The 26,266-nt window shown below is 47.8% G+C and overlaps 1 protein-coding gene across 2 annotated transcripts in view; it reads left to right on the top strand.

Moving 5' to 3' along the window:
- Positions 1-10,113: 10,113 nt before the first annotated feature.
- The window catches only part of Traf3ip1 (TRAF3 interacting protein 1), a 55,873-nt gene continuing 39,720 nt past the window's right edge, over positions 10,114-26,266 (top strand). For both annotated transcript variants that reach the window (XM_026396050.2, XM_077799770.1), the window contains exons 1-7: positions 10,114-10,283; positions 13,471-13,539; positions 13,962-14,123; positions 14,980-15,123; positions 15,213-15,641; positions 18,627-18,698; positions 19,737-19,812. In XM_026396050.2, coding sequence (XP_026251835.2) covers positions 10,161-10,283; positions 13,471-13,539; positions 13,962-14,123; positions 14,980-15,123; positions 15,213-15,641; positions 18,627-18,698; positions 19,737-19,812 — 1,075 coding nt within the window. In that variant the 5' untranslated portion in view covers positions 10,114-10,160. The remainder of the gene's footprint in view (positions 10,284-13,470; positions 13,540-13,961; positions 14,124-14,979; positions 15,124-15,212; positions 15,642-18,626; positions 18,699-19,736; positions 19,813-26,266) is intronic.

The raw sequence follows: 26,266 nt of genomic DNA on the forward strand, positions 1-26,266 counted from the left end.
AAAACAAAAAAAAATGGAATGTAGTTCCCTACTAAACTAGATAGTATCTTTTATACTGATTCAATAAATGTTTGAATGATACCATATGGACTATCTGCATTAAAGACATAGGAATATCCAAAATGTACAGGGAATGAAGCTCAAAATCACTAATCACAGCTGGGGGTGGTGGCGCAAGCTTGTAATCCCAGTGGCTCGAGAGGCTGAGATGGGAGGACCACAAGTTCAGAGCCAGCCTCAGCAAAAGCCAGGTGCTAAGCAACTCAGTGAGATCCTGTCTCTAAATAAAATACAAAATAGGGCTGGGATGTGGCTCAGTGGATGAGTGTCCCTGAGTTCAATCCCCGGTACCCTCCCCCTCCCCAAATCACTAATCACTAGAAAAATGCTAATTAAAACTATAACAAGATACTATTGTAGAATGATTACATTTAGAAAATAAAGCTGATGATATCCGATGTTGACAGAGGTTTGGAGCAAGTGGGGATTTCATGTATTGCTGAAGGGAACGAACAATGGTATAGCGACTTGGAAAGGAGTATAGCTGAATCTTGTAAAGTTAAACACATTCTCATCATACAACTCAGAAATTCCAGTCTAAAGGAATTTACAATAAAAACTAATGCTAGGAGCCACAGCAAAAATATTGATACAGGCACCTTTGGGTTTAGTGACTGCCAACCAGCCATTCAGATTATGATTATGTTAAATTACATTATGGTAATTGTCTCCTGCTGTTTACCTGGGCCCGTTTCGGGACTCAGGTTACTCATGTCACTCTTGTAATGGGAGAGTTCCCATTGGTTGGGAAAGGATGGTAGGAGGGTGTTCCGGGGGAAGTGGAGCCCCCCGGCTCAGGTAGAACACACGTGGTGGACCCACTTGTTAGGGGACGCACACGGCCTCTCACAAAATAAAACTTTGTCTCAGTTTGACTGGCTTGTGTTTTTGTGCCCAACCGGGTTGCAAGATTGCAAGCCGGCGTGCACTGACAGCCCAGCAGGGAAGCGCTCAGCAGGGGTGCGGCAGGCAGTGCTCGGCGACAGCAGCACAGCGGCAGGAGCGGAGCTCAGCCAGCCCGCTCGGCCCGGGGCCGGGCAGCCTGCAGCAAACTAACATTCACACAAAGACTTGTATGTGAATGGTCATAGCAATATTATTCAAAAATAATCAAAAACTGAAACAATCCAAATGTATTCCTGCCGCAGTCTGGCTGGGCACAAATCACAAGCCACTCAAGCAGGAGCAAACTTTATTTCTGAACTCCACCAGTACACTCCACACACGCTCCCTGGGAACTCTCCCGAACGCCATGCGGCTCCTCCAGGAACCACCAACCAGAACATCCTCCTCCAGCACTTCCCCAACCAATGTGAACTCTTCAGGAATCCCAGCGAGAGCTCAACTGGAACTCAACAGGAACTCTGCGAGAATTCAAAAGTCATCATCTTAATGGCTCACTGGTGTCACCTCTCAACCACTCCATTCTGGCAAAAATGCCATGGGTCATCCTGACTTGGCTGTGGCCCTCAACATCTCCCCCATTCTGTTTAATTAAACAACAAGCAATGTGGCTTAGGGACCGTGCCAGTTAGGTTGTCCAATACTACATATGGTCCTTACTTGTCATCGAATGAGCTGACCTCAAGGCATCAGCCTCTTATCTTAGGTTGGTACCACTGCAATTGGATCTTACCCATCACTGACTACCAGTCCAGCATACAGCCATACTTGTGGATAGGCCTATGCATCAGTGGGGGGGTTGAGGTTCTTTGCCTCACCTCTGTTGGCCCCCAAATTTGGCCTTGGTGCCAGTGGGGGGTGAGGTTCTTTGCCTCACCCCTGTTGGCCCACAAATTTGAGACCATCACTAGCAGTAGGGAGGACATGCAAAATGCCATGACACCAAACCAAATGACGGCTCTTTTTGGAAAAATTGTACCACCAATGACACCATCGGCAAAGATGCCCCAGCACCACCACAATTTGCTGCACTAACAGATAGTTCACAATACATACAAGTGATACATAGTACAGGCAAGTTCTGCAAGCAGTTCAAAACAGAGGAATCCATCAATATGTCCATTTCCTCCCAAAGTAAATCGACTACTTGATTGAGCATTACTTGTTGAGTTATTACTCATTGATGCATCAGTTTGTACAGTTTACTGTGATAGCTATCGAAGAAGCTGTAGTTTGGTTTTATCTTTGTCTTCACCGGCACTGGGATGAAGATAGAAATTCTGGCAATGATGGCTAAAAAAAAATTATGTAACAATCCAACAGGTACTAAGAAAACAATTTTCTGAACAATTTACATTATCCTGAACAGAATTATTAAATATAATGAAAAGGAAAGGTGAAAGTAAACAAACAGATCTATTAACCTCCTTTTTTTGTTCACATATTAAAAAAATCCTCAACAGCTGTTTACCCAATTTAAATTAAACCATTTAAATCACTAGAATAAAAAAATTTCGGATCCATTTTTTCATGAGTGCTCCTCATATATATGGACATATGCACATACAGACATACAACACAAAACAGTAGTGTGCACACATAACACATTACATACAACACATAACATAATAGTAAAAGCCTTGTAGCTTTTCACAGGTGAAATCTCCATTGCAATGTTTAAAAACTCCACAGTCAAAAAATAAGAACTGATCAGAAAAACATTAACCTAGGTCTGTATGAGCTCAAAATATAAAATAGAACTTCATGATGTGGGAAAAGGCAATAATAAAATAGATATTGAAAAAGGCATCCTGGTTACCACCTGGGTTTGACTCTTCTTTGGATATCCCATCCTTCTTCCTGTAACTTGCATAATGGGTCTGAAGGTATTCCCACAAGCAAGCCCCAAGGTTTCTTACATTTGAAATCGGCCTTAAAGGTATTCATTATTCATTAGCCTCCAGGTGTGGGAGAATCACTGTTGCAGATGTAAGAATAGAAAAAGTGGAGTTCTGAATATCAGCTGTTATGGATTTGAGTCAAATCATCTTCTTTTTGGTCTCTAGAAATTGCTTTGGTTAGTCTCTCTGGAATCCAAATCAGCTGCTGTTCTCCCTGTAGAAACACACAAACAGAACTCCGACTCCAGACAATCACTGGGTCAGGACCTTTCCATTATTCTGTTAAAATATCCTTCCAAAGTACCTTAGGCTTATGTACATTTTTTGGATACATGTGTCTTTCCACAGCACTAAGCCCTGATGAATCCAAATTTAAAAAGTTTAGAGTAAAAAAGGTTATTTTAAGTTTATCTTTGGGGGATATATACCCTTTTCCAATTCCCTATTTTTGCTTTAATAAGTACATTTTAATAGTTTGATGAGCTCTTTCAACTATGCCTTTTCCCTGTGGATTGTATGGGATTCCTATTGTATATGAGTAATGCCAAATGATGAGCAAAATTGTTTAAAAGAGGTAGAAATATAACCAGGACCATTATCTGTTTTTAACTGTTTAGGAACGCCCACAGTGGCAAAATTTTGTAAGCAATGAGCTATAATATCTTTAGTTTTTTCTCCGGCATGAAGGGAGCCCCCAAAATCCGGAAGAAGTATCAACTGTAACATGCAAATATTTTAATTTTCCAAATTCTGGAAAGTGTGTGACGTCCATCTGCCAAATATGGTTAGGTATCAATCCTCTAGGATTGACTCCAAGATTAACTTGTGGTAAAAAGGTCACACAATTTTGACATTGTTTTATTATTTGTCTAGCTTATTCCTTAGTTATTTTAAAATGCTTTTGTAAAGTATTAGCATTGACATGGAACTTTTTATGAAAATTTGTAGCTTCTTCTAGTGTAGAGAAAATATGTATGTCATGTGTAGTTTTATCTGCTAAATCATTGCCCAAACTAAGGGCTCCAGGCAATCCTGTATGTGCCCTGATATGTCCTATAAAGAATGGATCTTTTCTGTCCCAGATTAGACTTTGTATAGTGGAAAACAAAGAGAAAACAGTAGAGGAAGGAGAAATCCTACCAGCATCTTTAATGGATACTATAGCATTAACTATATACTGACTATCAGAAAATAAATTAAATACAGAATCTTTAAACATCACAAAAGCTTGTAATACTGCATTAAGCTCTACCTTTTGAGCTGATTGTTTTGGTACTAAAAATGTAAAAGTTTGGTCAGGGGTAACTACTGCTGCTGTACCATTATTTGACCCATCAGTGAATATATTTGGAGCATTCATGATAGGGGTTTTTCTTGTCATTTTTGGAAAAACTACAGGATGCAAAGACCAAAAAGACAATAAAGGATTAGATGGTAAGTGGTTATCAAATGAAACATTTGCCCAAGTGATTATTGCCCAAGTATTTAACTCATTAGCTAACTCATCAATTTGATCCATAGTATATGGAGTAATAATATTATTGGGAGAAATTCCAAACACTCCCTTTGCTGCTTTTATTCCTTTGAGTATTAATTGTCCTACAGCCTCAGGATACCTAGTAAGAACAGTGTTAGGAGAATAAGATAAATGTATCCACAATAATGGACCTTCTTGCCAAAATACTCCTGTAGGAATATTTTTTGTTGGTATTCAATAAATAATAATGGCAAACATATCAATTCTATCCAAATGCATAATTTCCATATATGTTTCAATAATTTTTAATGCATTTCTTGCTTCAGGCGTTAACATGTGGGGTGAATTTGGATCTGATGGACCTTTTAGGATATCCAATATAGGTCCCAACTCTCCTGTTGGTATGCCTAGATAAGGCCTTATCCAATTTATGTCTCCTAATAACTTTTGAAAGTCATTAAGTGATTTGAGTTGATCTACTCGTATTTGAATTTTTGGTGGACGGACCATGGTTGAGGATAATAGAACTCCTAAATAATTAATTGGAAAATTTAATTGTACTTTATTTATTCCTATCTCTAGAATATAATTTTTAATAAATTTGTAAGTGTGGCATAACATTCTAGCAATGCGTTTTTATCTTTATGTGCTAATAATACATCATCCATATAGTGAAATACTTGTAGTTCAGGATTTTGATTTCTAAGTGGCTGGATTACTTTGTTAACATAAATTTGACACATAGTTGGGCTGTTAGCCATCCCTTGAGGGAGTACTTTCCATTCATATCTCTGATCAGGACCTTCATGATTCAGTGCAGGGATAGTAAATGCAAAATGTGGATTATCCTCAGGATGAATTGGAATTGAAAAAAAACAATCTTTAATATCTATAACTAAAACATACCAGGTTTTTGGCAAAGTAGACAATTTGGGAATCCCTGATTGAGCAGGTCCCATAATAACCATATCATTATTAATGGCTCCTAAATCTTGCAATAATCTCCATTTACCAGATTTCTTTTTGATGACAAAAATGGGAGTATTATGGGGAGATACGGAAGGTTGTATATGTCCCTCCGCTAATTGTTGTTTGACCAGGTTATGGGCTGCTTGTACCTTTTCTTTAGTCAGGGACCACTGAGGAACCCATACTGGTCTTTCTGATTTCCAAGTAATTTTTATTGTCTCAGTGACCCCTCCTGAAAACCCAATCCATGTCTATCTATTCCTTGATCTACTTGAATTGGTGCTGCTATACCTTGTTCTTGTTCTCCTAATCTTTTTTCTTTCCTAAAACCTTATCTAGCCATAATAGTGGGCACATTTGGATTGATGTTATTTGTTAATGTCAAACCTAATTGATCTAGGACATCTCGTCCCCATAAATTTATAGGAAGATGATCTAATACATGTGGCTGTATAGTTCCTTCACATCCTTCAGGATCCTTCCAATCTAATACCATTGCACTTCTATGGGGATTAGTCACCACTCCTAGGCCTCGAAGCGTTTGAGTGGCCTGTTGTAATGGCCAATGATTCAGCCATTCTTGACGAGAGATGATGCTAAGGTCTGCACCTGTGTCCAGTAGCCCATTAAATTCATATCCTTGAATATTTAGCTTTTGAATTGGGCGAGAATCTAAATTTAAAGACAGCATAGCCCAATCTTCACCTGTGGCACCTAATCCCCTGGAACCTCTTAGTACAGTACGGCTGGAAAATTTATCATGCAGGCTGGGTATTATTAATAACTGTGCTATTCTATCTCCTGGTGAAATTACTGATATACCTCTTGGAGAACAAGCTATAACTTTTATTTCACCTTCATAATCGGGATCAATTACCCCAGGACTTATCATAAGTCCTTTTAGAGTAGAAGAACTGCATCCCAATAATAAGCCTACTGTTCCTTGGGGAAGAGGCCCTTTTACCCCTGTGGGAATGATTTGAACTTCCATCCCTGGAGTTAGTACTGCTCTGGTGGAGGCGCAAATGTCCAACCCTGCGCTCCCTCTGGCTTGTCTGATGAGGGATCTAATGGACAATGTGTCCTGGGTAATATCCTGATGGTGTTGCTGGGTTCCTCCAGTGTCCCGTATATTTGTGGTCGTGGGCCCCAGAGCATTGGGCCCCCCTGTCCGTTTTTTGGCAATGGAGCTCGATGCTTTTCTCCATGATATCGTGGGTAAACACCTGGTCCTTGTCCGTTTTTTGATAACGGAGTACCCTCTACGGTGGTTTGAGAAGGGCATTCATTAGCCCAATGTCTCCCTCTACGGCATCATGGGCAAATACCCGGTATTTTACTCCTTTGATACCTAGCTTTGTTAAACCCTCCTCCTATGGGGAAACTCCTTTTAAAATGTCCTGTTTGTTCACAATTGTAGCATGTATTTTGCCTGGCATCTAAAGCCTGTTGTACTGCAGCTGCCAAGACTTGCCCTTGTTCATTAATGTCTCTACATAATTTAATATATGTGTTTAAATCTCCATGTTTCCGTGGTCTAATGGCCTCCTTGCACCATCTGTTTGCTTGCTCAAAGGCTAGCTGTTTAATTAATGGCATTGCTTTTTCTGTGTCTCCAAAAACTCTGGTAGCTGTTTGAATAAGCCTATCTACAAATTCAGTGTAAGGTTCATTATCTCCTTGTATTACCTTAGATAATTGACCTTGTAAATCTCCATGTCCTTATAAAGTCTTCCATGCCCTAACTGCTTCTGCAGCAATTTGTGAATATATAGCAGGATCATATTCAATTTGTTGCCGTTGACCCTCATAAGGTCCTTTTCCTAACAACATATCTAGATTTGTTTGAGGGTAACCAGCTGCTGCATTTCGCCTAGCTGTCTCCGTGCAAAATTTCTCATTGGCAACCTTCCATAACTAATATTGTCCTCCATTTAGCACAGATTTACACATGCTAGCCCAATCTGCTGGCGTCATGTCCAAGTTGGTAATGGATTCGACCATGCTTACAATGAAGGGTGCTTGGGGACCATAGGTTGTTACAGCCTCTTATAGCTGCTTCACTGTTTTGAAATCTAAAATATGGTGATTTCGCTGCCTTCCTGCCGCCTCAAATACAGGGCATGCTAATCTTTGAGATCCTGTCTCAGGATCCCATCTATCAACTACCGGGGTTGAGGGCCACTCAACATATGTTGTCTCCATAGGTGGAGCTGTTGGTTGGACACTTACGCCCTCTGGTGATAGAAAGGTGTTAGTAGCAGCCTCCTGTTGTACCTTTTCCGCTGATGGCTTTTTCTGCTCTAAACTTTCTTCCCCTTTCTGACTATCTCCAGAGGCCTCCTCTTTTTCCTGATCTAATATGTCTTCTACCATAATCTGAACTGAAATCTTTGGATTAGGCAAACAAAATCGTATCATGGCAATGTGCCAACTGGCAGAGTTCCTGGGTTTTTCTTTTCCCTGTCCCTTAAATCTTCACCATGATGGTCCCATTGTGATATATGCAACAACTCCTCCTTAAAAATCCATGGGCTACATTTTTGTATTGTATCAACATATGCCCTGACTGTTTTTGGTTTTACCGGGGTGCCTCCTTCCTCTAAAAATTTACTTAACATTCTTTCGGTTTGTTTTTTACTAATTTCTAATCTACTATAAAGATAACACAACCCAACAAGATAACGCAAAACAAAACCGAAACAGAATGCAACAAAAACGGAACAAAAATCATTGTATCAGTTTTCCTATTTTCTTGACATGTGCATTTGTGGTCTATTTCTATCTCCTCCTCAGGGGCGAACAACTTCAAACCTTGAGCCAACCATTTTTCCCAGTTTGCCTGAGAAAGTTCTAGGGATAGGCAGCTTGAAACAAAAACAAAACAAAGCAAAACAAGAACACATTGTTTTTTGAAATGGTCACCCATTCTCTCGCCTTCCCTCAGGGGTGAGCAATTTCACTTACCTCCGAGCTTCAGGCATTCCCCCGCATGGACCACCAAATGCCGCAGTCTGGCTGGGCACAAATCATGAGCCACTCAAGCAGGAACAAACTTTATTTCTGAACTCCACTAGCACACTCCACACACGCTCCCCAGGAACTCTCCCGAACGCCACGTGGCTCCTCCAGGAACCACCAACCAGAACATCCTATCCGGCACTTCCCCAACCAATGCGAACACAATTATCGTACATAAATTTTAGGTGAAAATGCACATGTTCATGTTTGGTGCAGAGGTATGTGATCCTAGGTGATCATGAGGCTGAGGCAGGAGGAGTGTGAGATTGAGGCCAGCCCAGGCAACACAGCAAAACCCTGTCTGAAAAAACAAAAGCAAAATATAACTATACATCTACATATATCATTGGCAAACCTCTGACAAACCAATAGTAAAAAAAAAAAATCTTTAAGACAGGCAGAAACATAAACAAAGCACAACAAATGAGAATTCCAGGAGACTGCTTTTCAGAAACTATGTAAACCAGAAGCCAATGAAGTGACATTCTCAAAGTACCAAAAGAAAAAAGTCAATCAGAATTCTAATACTTGTACATTTATTAAATAATTGAGGGTGAATTTACTGTAGGTGGTTGTAGGGAGACCTGAAAGCAAATTACAAGAATCCAGTTTAGTTTGGGTATGTTATGGAAGGCCTGTAATCCCAGCAACTTCACTCTAGGCTGAGGAAGGAGGATTGCAAATTGGAGTTCAGTCTCAGTAATTTAGCGGGACACTGTTTCAAAAATAAATAAATAAATAAAAAGGGTTGGGGATGTAGGTCGGTGGTGGAGGACCCCTGAGTTCAAGGGACAGTAATGAAGAAAAGAAAACGTATGCAGTTCAGTATTTATTGATAAGCCATACAGCCTGACTTGAGACTGGTAGTCTATATAACCTCCCCCCATTTGAGCGTGGTAAATTCTTTCAAATGTGAAGATAAATAAAGATTTTTGGATACATAAAAGATGAAGCATTAGTTGCCAGCTTAACGGTGCAAAAATAAATACTAGAGAAGGAGTTCTTCAGACAGGAGTACGCACCGGGTGGAAATCTAGATCTACACAAAGAATGAAGAGTATGCAAAATGGTAAAAAGCGGATGTAAATTTAAAAGCCATAAAAGCTTTCACTGGAAGAATAAACGCAGAATACAGAGCCCCCACACTGCCGAGAGGGTTTGTGCGGTGGGACAGGAGGTGGAACAGGGGACATCACGCAGTCCTCACCTTCCTGGGCGACGCGTTAGTAGCCTCCTTTATAGGAACAGAAATGAATTGTCAGAGAAAAGAAGCCCTCGCCCCAGAAGCCGTGGAGTACCAGAGGGGCCAGACACCGCCTCCTCGTGTCTGTGGAGGACTCGGCGCAGCCCCGTCCATTCACCTGAGCCTACGCGCCCCTTGAACTGTGCCTGTCAGGCAGCGCAGGTCCTGGGAGCTACTTGTGCTAGGCGGCCCACCGCGGCCTCTGCCAGTGGGCAGAGCGGGCTGGTCAGGAGGTCAGCTGGGCAGCAGGGCAGCGGGACAGCAGGGCTCCGCTGCGGAGGGGCGGGGCTGAGGAGCGGGCAGCGGAGCGGGTCAGGGGGACTGTGGGCGGGGCGAGCGCTGCGGTCAGGGAGAGGCTGTGGGCGGGGCTGCGTCCGGGGCGGGGCCTATGAGGGCGGGCTTCGGGAGAGGCGGGCCCCACGAGCGCCCGTTGCTAAGGCCGCGCAGCCCTGGCGACCGGGGGCGGGCCGCGCAGGCGCCGCGCGCGCTGCAGTGCATTGTGGGATGGGAGTCCGGCTCTCCGCTGCGGCCGCGGGGACCCGGCGGGCGGAGCGGCGCGGGCGGGCAGCCGCGCGGCGGCACGGCCATGAACGCGGCGGTGGTGCGGCGGACGCAGGAGGCGCTGGGCAAGGTGATCCGCAGGCCGCCGCTGACGGAGAAGCTGCTGAGCAAGCCCCCGTTCCGCTACCTGCACGACATCGTCACGGAGGTGCGCGCCGGGCGGCGTGGGCCGGGCCGGGGGGCGCTGCGCCGGGAGATCGGCTGGGAGATGCCCACCCGGAGCGCAGGCCCGGCTCCTGCGGGGGTCCCGCCTCGGGGGCCCGGGGACTGGACGCGGGCGCTGTGCCTCTGCGCGCCTCCCCGGCCGAGCCGCGTCCAGCCCTGTTGACGTTTAATTGGAGTCTGGGCCCCGACCAGTCGCCCAGGCTGGCCCTGACCTGGCGGTCTTCCTGCCGCGGCCTCCCGGGTGGCTGGGGTCGCAGGCGCCCGCCCCGGGAACCTTCCCGTTTCTCTCCTACCCACGGGCGCGTCTCTTCAGAGCCCTCGGTGACTTCCCCCTCTAACCCTGTCATTCCCCTGGGTTGCCCTGCAGCCTTCTCACGTGGAAGGTGCTCCCCAAGTCGTGGGAGGGTGGAGTTATTCTTTAGGCTCCCTCCTCAGAGTTTCTCTCACGACTGCGTGGTGCAGTCACCGGAGTTAGAATGCTTAATAAATACACGAAGGAGAATAAATATATTGGTTGTAGGAAATATAATAAATATATTGGTTTTCTGAAAGGAAAGCTGTAAAAATGTCGTTTGATATTTGTGGATAAACTGCACAGCCTGCTTTAACTTGAGGTTATTGTCCCTGTGACTTTCTCACTTAAGGACGGTGGATTTCTCAATGACAGGACGGTACTGATTTGTTAGTGCATCTCCAGTGAGCTGCACTGGGTACATAGAAATTGCACAACAAACATTCACTGTTTGGCAGTCTGTCCAGGTGCTTAGTAACTCAGGAGTGTTGCCTCAAGGGGTGGCAGCACCCATTTCAAGGTGCACCAGAGGGCTTAGGGGCCCAGGTGCTCTCTGGGACTAAGGGGTCAGGTTGCACGCTCCCAGGGCTCCTAGTCTCACCGAATGAGGGCTCTCAAACTTTATTCTCATTCCGTGTTGATTTTGGCCATCCTACCAGCTGTGGTGTGTACTCTCCTGGAACGGTGTGCCTCTGTCCCAAACCTGCTCATGCAGAAAAGCTCTAGGAATCACCCACACTCCTGTTTTGACTGGTGGTCTCCTTCTCTTGGATTGCACAGCCCTTACAGCCTGTCCTGGATAGTGTATGGGGAAGGGACCCAGCTGTGTAGAGAGTCCCATGGGAGCCAGGCAGTGTGCTGTGTCACCACCACTCTGTGAAGTAGCAGGTGTCATCCCCTGATCCTGAGGGAGCGAGGAAGAACTGGCCTGCCTGCAGCCTGACCTGTTGGAGCTGAGGCTGCAAAGCTATACTTCATTTTTTGTGCTGCTCCTGGCAGTTCATGAAATGCAGGGCCACCCGAGGAAAGCACCTGGAGGGAAGAGAAACTTTGAGGGGGAGGGAGCCTAAAGAATACTTCCATTCTCAGGACTTAGGGAGCACCTTTCAGTGAGAAGGCTGCAGGTAACCAAAAGGAATGGCAGGGTTAGAAGAGGGGAGTGCCACAGGGGAGTGTGCTCATCCTGGGGGAGCTTGTGGGTGGGGCTTAATGACCTTGTCCTGGTTGGTCCAAGGGTGTTTTGTGGGATGGAGGAGGCACATTCAAGCAGGAATCCGCTCTGTGGCCTGGTAGGCAGGTATGGAATGAGGTATATGCTCCATTGGGAGCAGGTCTGCTTTTCTCCTAAACTTTTTCTAATGCTGAAATTAATTTCTTTTTCGGTGTCAAGATAAATGCACTGACACCTCCTTGACAAGGCATTAGAATGGCTGACGCTGAAAAGCATTTTTATATGGTGGGTGGAGAGTGTCCTGTGAAGATTCTTACTGCCCCTGAATGTCTTGTTCAAGTCAGTGTCTAAATATGGAGCTGTAGCTAACTAACAGCGTTTTTTATTAGGTTAAACAAGGTTCTGTGATATTGTTTCTTGTTGCTTCCAGTTACTGCTCACAATATAAACTGCCTGCACCCTGGGAAAACCTCAACCCAGAAGAAGTGAGCAGTTGTCAGGAACATTAAGGGTGGGATGCTTTTAAGAGTCCACATTCTAGCCATCTTCTAAGAACAAAGCCAAACAAAACAACGCAGTAGTTGGCTGACTCCCAGGCCTGTCTTTTGCCATTGGTTTTTAAAACCTGATTCACAGTAATAAAGCTACAGCTGACCTAGGACACACATCTACAGGCCTCCGGAGGATACACCTGATATTTTCTGTTCTGTTTCATTTTTTAGAAAATCCATTGTTTTGATTGTTCAGTAACCCTCACATTTTTAATTACTCTGACCTTAAGATATCCAGGATGCTGGGTGGGGGACAGGGAGGGACAGAGCAAACCACAGCCCTTTCAGGATATTTCAGGGTTCAGGTTACCTGAGGGGGAGGGGCAGGTAGGGGGAGAACAGAAGTGATGACATAGATGCATGGTACCCCACCATCCTAAGAAGTGAGGAGGACCCATCTGTAGATTCTGGTTTGGATGCCCAGGCTAAGCTCTTCCTTTTCCTTCTGGTCTCCATTCCCGCCACCGTGCCTGGGGGACTCCAGTGAAGCTCAGAGTGGCCTGGCCTCTCTGTGTTAGAACTGCCCGGTCTCGTAAGCATAGTTTGTGTCCCTAAGTGGTTGCAAAGAGCCTCCGGGTCAGGCCCTGCCGGACTCTGGAGGCCTCAGACTCCTGCTGTCTCACACTTTTCTGGATCCCTTGAAAATTTAGAAATACTGACCTTTTATAATACAACAGAAACAATTCGTGAAAGCTTTTACGTTGGCTGATGGGCTGCATTAACCTTTAAAGTACTAATTCTGCTTTTCAGTTGATAAATCAGCACAACATGCTCTGGCCACAAACAAGATTTGTTCCATCCGAATTGTTCCGTCCCTCATGGAGTAGATTTCTTTGATTGGTCAAGTGCTTCCCAAATGCCCTCTTCCCCAGCTCTTCTGTTAGCTTCTGGGTCCAGTTCAGGTCTGCTCTCCCCTGGGAAGCAGTCCCTGGCACCTGGGCCCTCCCCTCCTGTGGGCTGCCCTGGCACCCCTGGGTGTTGGCACTCTTTGTGCTTGCAGCCAGGATGTCCTGAGGCCTGGTTGTGTTCTGCGTCACAGCATTCTGCACTCATGACGTAAACATTTATAGAGAGTGGACAGTGAGACTCCTGGGCGCTGGTGGGGGGTCAGCAGATGTCCCGGGAGGTGCATGAATTTCTTTTTTGTGTTTTGAAGGTGATTAGGACCACTGGGTTCATGAAGGGCCTCTACACAGATGTTGAGATGAAGTCAGATAACGTCAAGGTAGGTTGGCGCGGGGCTCCCCCTCTCCCTGTTCTTCCCCTGAGTGAACAGATGGTTTTAGGCCGCGGCTACCCCTTGTGTGAGGAAAATGCTGTGTGTAGTTGGGAGACGAAGCCCTTTAACTCACGAATGGCGTGGACCTTTCTCATTTCATCTTCTTGTTTGTGGCCAGTGCATGTTGTGCTAAATTTATCAACTGAAAAGCAGAATTAGTATTTCAAAGGTTAATGCAGCCCATCAGCTAACTTAATAGCTTTCATGAATTTTGTTGTGTTATAAAAGGACAGTATTTCTAAATTTGTCATATATCTAAAAAGTGCTTTTTCTATAAAGAGGCTAACCCATGTCTTTCAAACATTCTGATGATAATGCAAACTCTTTGAAGTATGTTAATATTTCTATTTTAAATGGAAACATTTCAGGATAAAGATGCAAAAATTAGCTTCCTCCAGAAGGCCATAGATGTGGTCGTGATGGTTTCAGGAGAGCCTTTGTTGGCAAAACCAGCCCGAATCGTGGCCGGGCACGAGCCTGAAAGAACAAACGAGCTGCTTCAGATAATTGCAAAGTGCTGCATTAACAAGGTAATGCTGCTTCAGATCATTGGAAAGTGCTGCATCCACACTGTGACACTGCAGCACTGGCATTTTAAACTTAGTAGTGCTGAGTGGCAAGAAGTGGAGGGGGAGTGAGTGACTAAATATCGTGGGAGGTATTTCCAGTGGTACCCATTGAACCTTGCACTTTGAGTTGGGTCCCAAGTATTCTGGAGCTTGGAGGTGCAGGAGGAGCTTCTGTGATTGTGAGCCAGGGCCTGCAAAACACAGGATGGCAGGCTTTCTGTAGTACGTGGGGCCTGGTAGGTGCTTTGCTTTTGGCCTGGCAGCCCGAAGCTGTCTTTTGAAGCTGGTGTTGCCTCCTTTGTGGACAGCGTTTTACCCACCCAGGGCGAGGGGCGCTGTAGGAGCTGCTCCTCAACTTCCGTCCTCGCCTCCCACACCTGTGCCCCCTACTCCAGGCACCACAGGCCTGCACTGGGCTTGCTCCACCTCTTGGTGTCCTAGCCTCAGAGCGTGCTAGTTTTTAGGGAATGAGGTGGTCGAGTCACCTCTGAAGGCCCTTTCTGCTAGGACCCTGATCCCAGTGGAGGTGGAGAGGTTTGTGAGTTGTGTGGTTTTCAGCTTTACTGCTCCTGAACCACACTCACGTCCACCCTGGGCAGCATAGGTGGGACTGGACTAGGGCTTAGTGATGAGTCATTAGTCATGGTGATCAAGAGACACAGGGCTTTGTCTATGATAATGACATTTTCTTTTAATATTTCATTCAAATTTTACTCATACAAAATCTGTCGAATGAACTCTCTTTGCTGGCGTTTGTGTTGTTGCCTGTGCTGATCTCGTTTTTGCCTTGCATTCACCTCCTGGCCTGCGGAAAAAGCTCTCCAGCGAGGATGCAGTGCGGAGAGTTCTGGCTGGAGAGAAGGCGGACGCGAGAGGAAGGGCCTCCCGGACCTCCAAGCCTCACGAGTCGGACAATAAGAATGTGAGGGAAGACGACTCGAGAGCTCACAGAGATAGAGAGGTGACTGTAGTGGCACTTCTTTAAGAATGAAACGGTCTTTTTGCAGTTTAGGTAAAAACGTTTATATTTATGTATACATATATTTTTAGGATAGAAGAAATTCAGAAGTAAAAGAGAGAAGTACAAGCAGAGATGGAAAACAGAGAGAAGAACTGAAAGAAGAAAGCAAATCAAGAGAAAAAGAAAGGGACAAGGAGAAGATGAAGGACAGTGACCGAGACCGACACAAAGACGCGGAGAGAGACAAGTACCGGGAAGGGGAGAAGGAGAAAAGCAGAAGCAGGGCCAGGCAGGAGCGAGAGAGGGACAGAGACAGAGGCAACAAGGACAGAGACGCAGACCGGGACAAGGAGCGGGAGAGGAGGGGCGAGGCAGGGCGCGAGAAGGAGCGGCACCGGGAGCGCGACCGCGACCGCGACAAGGGCAAGGACCGGGAGCGGCGGAGAGCGAGAAACGGGGAGCACTCCAGGGACCCCGACAGGGAGAAGAACCGAGAGCAGGAGAAGCTGGAGAGAAAGGTAACAGCCTGGGAGCTGGCTTTTTGGGGGAGCCGGCCGTGCCTGAGGGTTTCCTTCTGTGGCGGTTTAAAGTTGTGCCTTCCTGGTGGGAACCCAGCGAGGTCACGGTTCTGCCAGGGTGCCTGGTTTTAAATGCATGGCCATTCTTGAAGAGCTTGTGGTGGCCCCGGGGGCCCAGAGGACTGTGTGGTGAAGGGCGAGCGGAGGACCAGGCAGGGCTGATGGGGTCTTCAGACCAGTGAACCCCGGGTGGCAGGTCAGTCACAGGCCTTCCTGGGCCTCTTTGTGAGGAGCGCTGCTCTGGGGGTGGCGGGAGGTAGCTTGGAGGAAGCTGGGAAAAGACCGCGGGGCGCTCGCTCTTTGTGAGCTTATTCCGTTTTCAGGGGTTGAGTTCATTTGCCCAGTTGCCCTTGTCATCTTGCCAGATGTGCCGAGATATGTTGCTTTGCAACTCTGTGACATGGCCTGCACTTGTGTTTGGTGGAGCTGGTCCCTGGCGTCATTGGAAGTGGCGTTTCGGCAGGGTCAGTGGCTGTGTGGTGGAGCTCGGGCACTACTGAGTTTGTTAAGGAGTAGAGACACCAAGTCTTTTGGACACTGGCAGATCGGTACAATAAGACCTCAGGTTACTGTAATTCTTTTTATATTTATTTATTTATTTATTTTTTAGTTGTAGTTGGACACAGTACTTTATTTTGCTTATTTATTTTATGTGGTGCTGAGGATTGAACCCAGGGCCTTGCACTTGCTAGGCGAGTGCTCTACCGCTGAGCCACAACCCCAGCCCCTGCCATTCTTGTTTAATGGAATTTTCAGGTAATTTTACGACTGGCCAGAAGCCTTGAGTTTCAGACTGTGTCTTCTAAATGAGCAAGTTGCCTTTCTAGATGCCCTTCTTGTGGGACATCATCCTGAGAAGACAGGACAGTGGTCTGGTCTGTGGCTGCTGGCAGGGGAGGCAGAGGTCTGGCCTGGCTCCTGGACTGCCCAGGTGATGCAGCTGGGCAGTGAGGGCAAGGCCTGGGCTGGCCTCCAGCTCCCTGCCCCCACTGGCCGTCTTGTTCAGTAGTGCTGCCTCTGGGGCATCCCTGTCCCTGGGAGTGGGCTCCATAGGACCGACCTTGCTGGAAGTCTGTAAACTGGTTTTTCTCTGCAAGTCGGCATAAACTTTTCTCTGCCCGCTGCAGCAAGCAAGGGGGCACCTATCCAAAAAGATGTGGTTTTGTTAGTATTTGAAATTGGTATTCTAGGGGGGACTGTCAGGTTGTAGTCTTCATAGTATCGCTTTCCCTCCATTCACGTCTGGAGTAACTAACACACCCTGGTTCTGTGCCATAAAGACCTGGGGGCCCTGGAGGGTGAGGGTGCAGCCTCCCTCTTTACCACTTTTTAACAGCCTGAGAAAAAGTATTTCGCCCTGATCTGCTTTTTGTAGCTGGCGTGTTCTGGTATGTTTGTAGGTGCTGGCATGTCTGGTATATTTTTTGTGTGCATGAGACAGCCCCTGAGTGGATAGCCTCCTCCGCCATTGGGGTCTTCAGATAGAGCCTCCCATATTGAGTTCACTGAAATTGCCAATGCTGCAACTAGTCGCTTTAATAGAGAGAAAGAAAATTCTAAAGATAAATGTTTGCAGACTGATATTTGGGATGTGTGAGAGCCAAGTGGGAAAGATGGTTTTGTTGAAGGGCTGGAGGCCACAGTGAGGTGAAGTGGATTTGCTTAGTAAGTCTTTCAGGTGATTCTGTTTGCCTGGCCTTTGTGAATCTGGGGCGTCTTTATTAGCTGTGCTGATCTGGACAACAGCAGCAAGGTCTCCTGGTCAGAAGCACCATGCAGGTATGAGCTGCCGTGAGGTGCCTCTCAAAGATCCTGGTTCAAGTGACTTGTAAAATGGCCCTGAGGATGTCAGTCTTAGTGGAGGCAGGAGATGGCAGTTCAGGCCCTGCTCTGCCACATCACTGCCCGCTCTGGCCAAAGCCTGACTGTCTTGGAGGGAGGGCGACAGGAGTGCGCAGGCTGCCCAGACAAATTCTTTCTTTTATTTTATTGGCAGTCCTGGGAGGTTAGCCCAGGGCCTTGCATGACGCTGGCAAGCACTCCACTACTGAGCCACATCCCCAGCCCTTTTTATTTTTCTTTGGAGACTGGGTCTCACTAAGTTGCTGAGACTGATCTGGAACTTGCCATTCTCCTGCCTCAGCCTCCTGTGAGTTGCTCAGGTTATAGGTGTGCACCCGGCCTGCCCATGGTTTGTGTGGAGGACGGTAAGATAGAGACTGAGGCATCCTGAGAAGTCAGGAGTGCTACGGGGATATGGTGTGGTGGCTGGAGCCCAGGTGCCAGGTTAGACTGGCCGTCCATGAGCCCCAGATGTCACCCTACATGTTGAGCACATGAGTGTGGCACCTGCTGGGCCCCCTGACCATTGAGTGATGACCACCTGTACCATCTGATGTGTCTGTCTGAAGAGCATGTTTCATTATTGAAATGCTGAACGAGTGTCCTTTGACATCCTGTGTCCAGATGTGTAGATGGCATTGACAGGAGTCATGTGGCTTAGGAGGGTGCCTTCCTGCCTGTCTGTCTGCAGCCTTTGCTTATGAAGAGTCTCGCCATTCCAGTTGCCCCGTTGTTAGAAGATGCTCAGATATCAGAAGACGGACAAATATTTTGTGGGCCCTGGAGTTTAAATTCATCCCATCCCATTCTGCACCTCCTGGGCTGTCATGGTCGGGGGATTGGCCTCTGCGTAGTCCCCTGCCAGGCAGGAGTGTTGGTGTCCTAGCCCCGGTGCTGCTCGCCAGGAACACTGAGGTTCCAGCAGCAGTGACCGGACAGACTGCTCAGGTCTGTGCCAAGGGTTGTCTTGTTTGTACGTCACTATCGTGGACCAATGGACCAGAGCTTGATTTGTTTTTAGGTATTACATATGTGAATATTTCCAAAATTTGAAGGAAAATATATATATATATTTTTTTACAGTCAGCAAGTTCAGGGGAGATATCTAAGAAGTTTTCAGATGGATCCTTTAAAGACTCCAAGGCGGAAACAGAGGTAGAGTTTAAACAGCAGTTTCCAGAGGTGTGACCTGGAGTTGGGTCGTGGATGTGCGTCCTCCCTGGACCAGTGGGGCTGTGGCTGGGGAAAGGCTGTCTCAGGAATGGTGGAGCGGCACACCTCCTGGCACGTGTCGGGTGGTTTCTGGGCCTGCACCTTTGGTGAGCGTGAGGTATGGTGCTGAGGGGAGTGGTGGCAGGGGCACTCGGGGTGAGTCGGGAAGGGGACTGAGTTGGGGGCTGGTGGGGAAGGGAGGGCCCGCTGAGGCGCTCGCTCAGTTCGGCCTGGCAACTCTTGGGACCCCACAGTGTTTCCTGTGGCTGAGGTCCGCTCGTGGCCTGTCGTCCCCGTGAGGCCATGCTATAGAGGTTGGCAGAAGGGACCCTTGAGGGCTTAGCTGACTTCCATAATTGTCTGACGGTAGGGACATGGAGTCAGCCACACGAGGGCGGGGGGCCACCGGGGCTGCTCTGGGGAGAGGGCGTGAGAGTGGAGTCGTGCCGAGGGCGGGCGGGGGCTGTGCTGCCTTCTCCCACTGTGTTCTCCAGAAACACAGGTGAGAGGTTTTACTTTCAGAGTGGCATACAAATGCATTTAAGTACTTCAGTACAGTCGTGTGTCACATGGCAGTGTCTCAGTGGCGGACTGCACGTCCAGAGGTGGTCCCACACTGCTCCCACATTTGTCCCACTGGCATCTCAGTGTGCGCAAGTGCCCTCCAGGGCGTTGGGCCTTGCAGTCCTCTGACAACTTTGACCGGTGTTAAGCACGTGTGACAGGCAGCGTTTCTCGAGCGCCCTTAGCAGATTGCTGAGCTGCCTAGGGCTGCACAGAGAGGCCTGTGTGGAGGCTGGAAGAGGTCTGGACTCCCTCTTGGGTCCCGAGCACGTAACTGCACCGCGTGGCAAGTCCCCTAAAGCCTGTGCTGCTGCTGCTGTTTTCATACTTGGTTTCCTTGGGCAGAGCTTGAACAGTGAGTCTGGTGCTATTGCTGTGTGAAGCTGCCATTGATTTTTGTCTTTTCTTCTCTCTAAGGCTGAGATTTCCACCACAGCGTCCCGGTCATTGACATCAAAAACATCAAAACGACGATCCAAGACTTCAGTGGAAGGTACTGCCGAGCCGACTGTGGCTCAGATGTGGGTCTTAGCTCTGTTGCCTCTGTCCCACTCTCTGGTAGCAGACTCGTGGCTGGTCACAGGTCTGCGGTGCCTGGAAACAAACAGTGGGGAGAAGGCACGTGTACACACTTGTGTGAACTCACACCACTCAGGGCAAAGCCGCCCCTTTTGCTGCAGACCTGTGCTGGAACTTAAAAGGGGTGATTGGATTTTCGTTTTCCAGATGTGTGTTGGTCGTCGGGCCGCAGGGCTCTTGTCTTTCCCATTGGGCATGAAGAGCACCCAGGCAGATGACGCACGTGCCTGTGGTTAAAAATAGCAGGAGTGAGCACTGGACTCATGCAGAAAGCTACGCTCACAGGTCTGGCCTGGGGTTTGGCTGAAAATGGACCGTTACTGTGACACACCAGCAACAGGACCAGAGAGGCAGGGAACGCAGGGCTGTGCTGGCCAGAGCCGCTCTTGCTGGAGGCTCTGAAGAGCAGAAGAGGTTTCTGAAACTCCACGCTTTCCCGAATCCTGTAGGTTAGGGTGGGACAGCGTGGTAGTTGGAATTATCCAGAAGTGAACTTACCTAAGATCTGTCCCTTCCCAACAGTCAGTGAGTGATGCTCTAGGGACGTCCTCTCGGTGGTGCCCTGTCCCAGCCCAGAGGAGTGAGCGCTGGCACGGGGCTCCTCTACAGATGCCCTCTGCCCACCCTCCAGTGTTTTAAAGGCTGAATTTTTGGTGGGTACTGGCACTCGACCACTGAGCCACATCCCAGCCCTGTTTTGTATTTTATTTAGAGACAGGGTCTCACTGAGTTGCTTAGCGCTTTGCTTTTCCTGAGGCTGGCTTTGAACTTGCGGTCCTCCTGTCTCAGCTTCCCAAGCCATTGAGATTACAGGTGTGTGCCACTGCGCCCGGCAAGGCTTTCTGATTTTTTTTAAAATATATTTTTAGTTATTGATAGATATTATTTTATTTATTTATATGTGCTTCTAGGAATCGAACCCGGTACCTCACACATGCCAGGCAAGTGCGCTACTGCTGAGCCCCAGCCCCAGCCCCAGCCCCAGCCCCAAGGCTTTCTGATTTTTTTTTTTTTTTTAAAGAGAGAGTGAGAGAGGAGAGAGAGAGAGAGAGAGAAATTTTTTAATATTTATTTTTTAGTTCTCGGCGGACACAACATCTTTGTTGGTATGTGGTGCTGGGGATCGAACCCGGGTCGCACGCATGCCAGGCGAGCGCGCTACCGCTTGAGCCACAACCCCAGCCCAGCTTTCTGATTTTGATAGACAAAAAATTGGGAAGTTTAATTCCTAGTGAGATTGCATTTTTTCATGTGTGTCCCTAGTTTTGATTGGGGTCTTGGATTTGTCTGTTCTTTCCTGATTCCTCATTGACTGTCTGGAGATGCAAAGAGTTCTTGTTATTTTGTGTGAACTCTTTGTATGTTAAGGACCTCAGCCAATTTTTAAATAAGTGTGTTTTTTATATTTTTGCGCTTCATTTTTACTAATTATGTTCAGTTTGGTTTTGGATTTGCCTGAGTGCTTAATTTTTATGTGCTTGAAGCTTTTGGTAATTTGTGTAAAGATTTGTGACTTGAAAATTTGTGTTTTAGCATACATTTTAATATTGAGTCTTCGTATTCATCTCTTACTTTCATTCCTGGCATATACCAAGGCGCTGACTTATTTTTTTAGAATTCTTTGCCTGCTGTGCCAGGATCACTTGCCAATTAAGGGTACCCTTCTGCCTGATGGCTTAGTTGCACCCGTCAAGGTCTGGGATCTTGTTCGCTTTCCACTTTCACTGGTCTCTGTTTTACTACTGTTTCCTGTCAGTGTTCTTTTCAGAAAAGTTTTAAGCCATTTTACTTGCTTATCTGTTCAGATGAATTTTAAAATTGCCACATGACTCAAGAGCCTCCTGCAAAGGGAGCGGCCGGCCACTTCTCAGAGGGTGGCTGCCTCCAGCTGTAGTCTGCAGGGTCTGTCCAGGTGGTGGCTGAGTCGTGTCTGTTTTCTTGTTTGGAGATGCTGTCTTTCCCCCTTGTTGTTAGTGGCTTGTGGGTTTCACTGACTGCTCTCACTGTCTGCACTCTGGCCTTGCTACTCATCCTGATCCAAGGGATCTTGGTTTCTTCTTCGGGTTTCCCGAGCTCACAGCTGAGGCATCTCCATCTCTGACACGCAGCGTGTTCCTTCGTCTGTGTGTACGGCCACCTTCTGCTGTGGGCTCTTTCTTTCTGGGTGCTCTTCAAGAGTTTTCTATTGGAGACTGCACCCTTGACGGCAGTGAGTTTCTCAGCGGTCAGCAGTTCAGGGGCTCCTGTTTTTGCTGCTGGCTGGCCAGGCACTGACCAGCTGAGCTGGTGCTCGGCCCAAACCTTTGGCCTTGCTTGGGTGGGTTGGTACCTGGGCAAACACCTGGACCCGGGGGTGCTCAAGGCATGGGACCTCTGTGCCCTGCATCTACTAGAGTATGGCACATGTTCATAGGATGAATGTGGACAGCCGTACTAGCCTACAGAACCCAAGGCCAGTCCACAGAAGAGTAGGATAATTTTTGCTAATTCATGAGGAGTGTGTTCTAAAGGGAATCATAACTTGGAATTAGTGTTTGGTTTCATTCATTTGGTAACTATGCAGCATTACAAGTGAAGTGTAATACATATTTTCGTTGTGCAATTTCATGTCAGGAAGAAGGGACTCTAGAACCAGTGAACACAGTCTTTCCCCAGAAAAAGAACGTAACTCTTCCTACACTAAAGCTAAGAAGGAGCATGCTGGGAAACAGCTCGGTAAGACTAAGCCACAGTGGAACTGAGAGCGCGAGTCTGCCTGGGGCAGTTGTTCGCCACCTGATTCTGTGCCTCAGCGCCATCACAGAGCAGGGGAGCCTCACAGAGGGTCACGTGGGCCTGGCCAGAGTGGAGGAGGGCAGGAGGACAGCTGCTCCTGGGCCACAGGGCTGTTCTCAGCAGCCAAGGGTGTGCTACCCTAAGTCTGCTTGGGACTGAAATCATCCAGTGAAGCCTTCCTTTCTTTATTTGGAAGACATTTATACTCATGAGGAGCTGAGAGGGTGCCTGTATTCATGTTGATTAGTGATGAGGATTTTTAGTGAAAAAGGAAGCCAGGAAAAGCAGGGAGGAAGGCAAGGCAGGGAGGGCCTCTGTCTGGGGACATCTGGACAGGTGACTCGCTGGGGAGGAGGACCTGCAGGTGTCCACGGGCCCTGAGTAGATACCTGAGCTGGTTGGACTTGCTGCATGCCGGGCAGGAAGCCCAGCTGTGGAGCTGGAGAGGAAGGAGGGGCAGTGTTGGGGGAGGGGCTGCCCCAGCAGGGGCCTGGGGCCTCTGCCCTGTGTCTACAGGTGGCTGGTGGCTGGAAGACCTGGAGGGCTTTGAGCAGGACAGACAGGACAGAGTCAGGGTGTGTGTTTTAAAGGTCCTCCTTGTAAGATCAGAGGCAGGAGTAGAGGCCTGGGACAGCCAGGAGCTCGTGGCGACTGGATGGGGAGTGTGTTGGCTTGGACCAGGTGTCGGTGGTGATAGCGTGTGAGGGGCAGGAGAGAGGACGACGGCTGTGCCCATGGACGGGGTACCACATGTTTCAATGAGAGGAATCCGAGAGAAGACCGCTTTGGGGGGTTCTGGGCACCTGCGCAGTGCAGCTTGCTGAAATGGCAGGCTGCTGTGTGGGTGGCTGTACCAGAACACAGGTCTGACTGCGCCCGCGGAGGTCGTCGAAGACGGTGGGATGTGAGACCTGTGATCAGGGAGAGTTGCAGAGGTTGGAGGTGACCCAACCTGAGGTTCTGGCCATGATGATGTTTACAGCCGTGGCTTTGGGGGAACAGGGTGTGTTGAGCTCTGTGGGGGACGGGACTCCAGGGCAGGGGGCAGAGGACAGGGCTGCTGTTAGGAGAGGCTGTCCTGGATGTGGGGAAGGCGTCTCAGGAAGGGGAGGGGACTTCTGTCCAGTCTGTGGGAACCGAGTGGAGGCTGAGAGTGGACCACTGAGAGGACATGGTGGTGTGTTGGTGGCCCTGACCCAGACCCCTGTAAATCCCAACTAAAGCAAGCAGATACTGAAACCTTTGTAATATGTTAATTTGTTGTTAACTATTTTATGTCAGGAAGGAAGGAGGATAATATTTCAGGTAAAAGTTTAGACCCCATAACGTCTGGATTAAATGACGAACCAGATCAGGAAACTACAGCTTCAGAAATAGGTAAGAAAAAGGTATTCTGTAGTTTAAGTTCCTCAACACCTGGATGTACAGTTGCGACATCTTGGTGTAGTTCTAAGTTTTTTTGTATTATTCTTACCACTCCAGTGTTAGTCAGATTTTTTTAACATTGTGCTGAAGATCAGAAATGACTTGATGTTTTATTTTCTTTAATTTTGCTCCATTGTGACAGCTTTAAGTTAATCTTTACATGAATTTTATATTTAACTTCTATTTTTTTTGTCAAAGTGCATTCTTAATTTTGCTATTGGAATTTTTTTTTAATCTTTAGCCTACTGTGCTGCTAGAATTTCTCCACAATAAAGATTTTAGGCAGCACGTCTGCAACACACTGCGCTTGCCCGTTCACAGCCAGCACTGATGGTGTGCCGCTGCGCGTGGGTGGGCAGTCCTCAATGAAATCTCAGTCCCGTCAGTCTTCTGTGTCCCGAGACCAAATTCTTCAGAAATATTAGAATTTTTGAGTTGTATTCAAGAAAAAAAATAGTGTAGATTTCTTCTAGGAGAAGATAAAAGTTTTTGTTTCCATCTGCATTTTTAAGATTCTGGAAACGTGGCTAGAATGGTGGGGGGCCTTCTCTGAGTGGTGTCTTCGAGGACTTCCCTCGCTGGGAGGGGTGCTGTGAGTGACTGACGCCTTGGTGTGGCAGGCGTGGTGCGGAAGCCTGGAGGAGGCCGTGCTGGGTCACTGTTCCAAGCAGGCAGCTGTAGGCCTGGAGCAGTGAGGGGGCTGGGCCGTCGGGTGAGTTCTTACTCCACTGTGCACCTGTGCATCTCAGTTCAGCCCCATCTTGTACTGGATCTTATTTTTAAGGGACCTTTTTTCGTCTCCAGGCTCCTGTGGGGGAGCTGGCCAGGTGTCCTGTGCTGCAGGAGAGGGTGAGGGCAGTGGTGAAGGCTTGGAGGAATGGCAATTGGTAGGCCATGGAGTGACCTGTGTCAGTGTAGCTGGGGACACCATGTTCACACCTTTCCCACTCACTACCTCCTGGCCTGGAGCACATGCACGGATGGGTCCTCCGAACCACAGTGTGCTCATCGCAAATGGTTGTACAAATGCTCGCCTTGATTTTGAGCGGGCTGGTGTCTGGACAGCAGCTGAGTGACAGGCGTGCTGTGTGACAGGTCACTAGCTGAACAGACAGCCCCAGATCAGGCTGAATCAGAGCTTGTAGACTTTAACACAGGTTGAATACCAGGCGTGTATTGGGCATTTCATGGATTTTATTTACAAGTGTGAAAATAGTGTAACCTGGGGCGTGAAGAGGTGCACACTGCAAACCTTGTTTCTCAGTGGGGTGTTTTGTGGGTGAGAATGAAGCTTGGTTGTCCAGCGGGGAACAGAGCCCTGCTTACATGTGCTCCCTGGGAGAGGCCCTGGTCCCTCTTTTTCCTCCCCCACCCTTCACTTTGGGCTGGGGTGCCTTCACGGTCACCCTGCTGCTCTGTGGGTGCTGTTGGGAACTCCTGGAACTCAGAGGCTGCAAGCAGTTGTTTCTAGAGCTGAGCATGGTTCCCAGGCTCCCTGCCCTGGTCTGGGGAATAGGCCTTTCCTCACCGCTACCTCTCATTCCTAAGTACTTCAGAGGAAAGGAAAGCGGCTGTGTTGGCCAGAGTGCTGGCCACACCTGTAATCCCGGCAACTCAGGAGGCTGAGTTAGGAGGATTGCAAGTTCAAGGCCAATCTGGGCAACTTAGTGACACCTTTTCTCAAAAAAGAAAACAAACAAACAACAGTGGGGTGGGGGATGTCACTTAGGGGTAGAGCACGCTGGGTTCGATCCCCAGGGCCAAAAAGGGAAAAACAGGTGCAGACCGCTGTGGTGTGCTGATGCAGCTCAGACGCCAAGACTCTGGGCCTGTGCTGGGGCCTGCCAGGCCCGATGACCCTGCTCTCAGGTTGTCGGAAGAGAACTTGTGGGTCTTGTTTTTAGCATTTTGCATTTTGGATGAAGAGTTAAAAAAGGCACTCAACTGTTCCCTTTTAAAGTGTGAATGGTTTCTTCCTGCTCTCCAAGTTGTAATGCCAGCTGTAGGCTGTGCCTTTTCTTAACCTATGACAATTCCAAGTTCTCTGGACTGTAAACTGTACCTTTCTTTTGCTTAGTTTGTCTCATTTCCCCCTTTTTTTTTTTTTGGTACCACGAATTGAACTCAGGGGCACTGGACCACTGAGCCACACTCCCAGCCCTATTTTG

Source organism: Urocitellus parryii, chromosome 1 (genome assembly GCF_045843805.1).
Source record: "Urocitellus parryii isolate mUroPar1 chromosome 1, mUroPar1.hap1, whole genome shotgun sequence".
NCBI classification, from domain to species: Eukaryota; Metazoa; Chordata; class Mammalia; order Rodentia; family Sciuridae; genus Urocitellus; species Urocitellus parryii.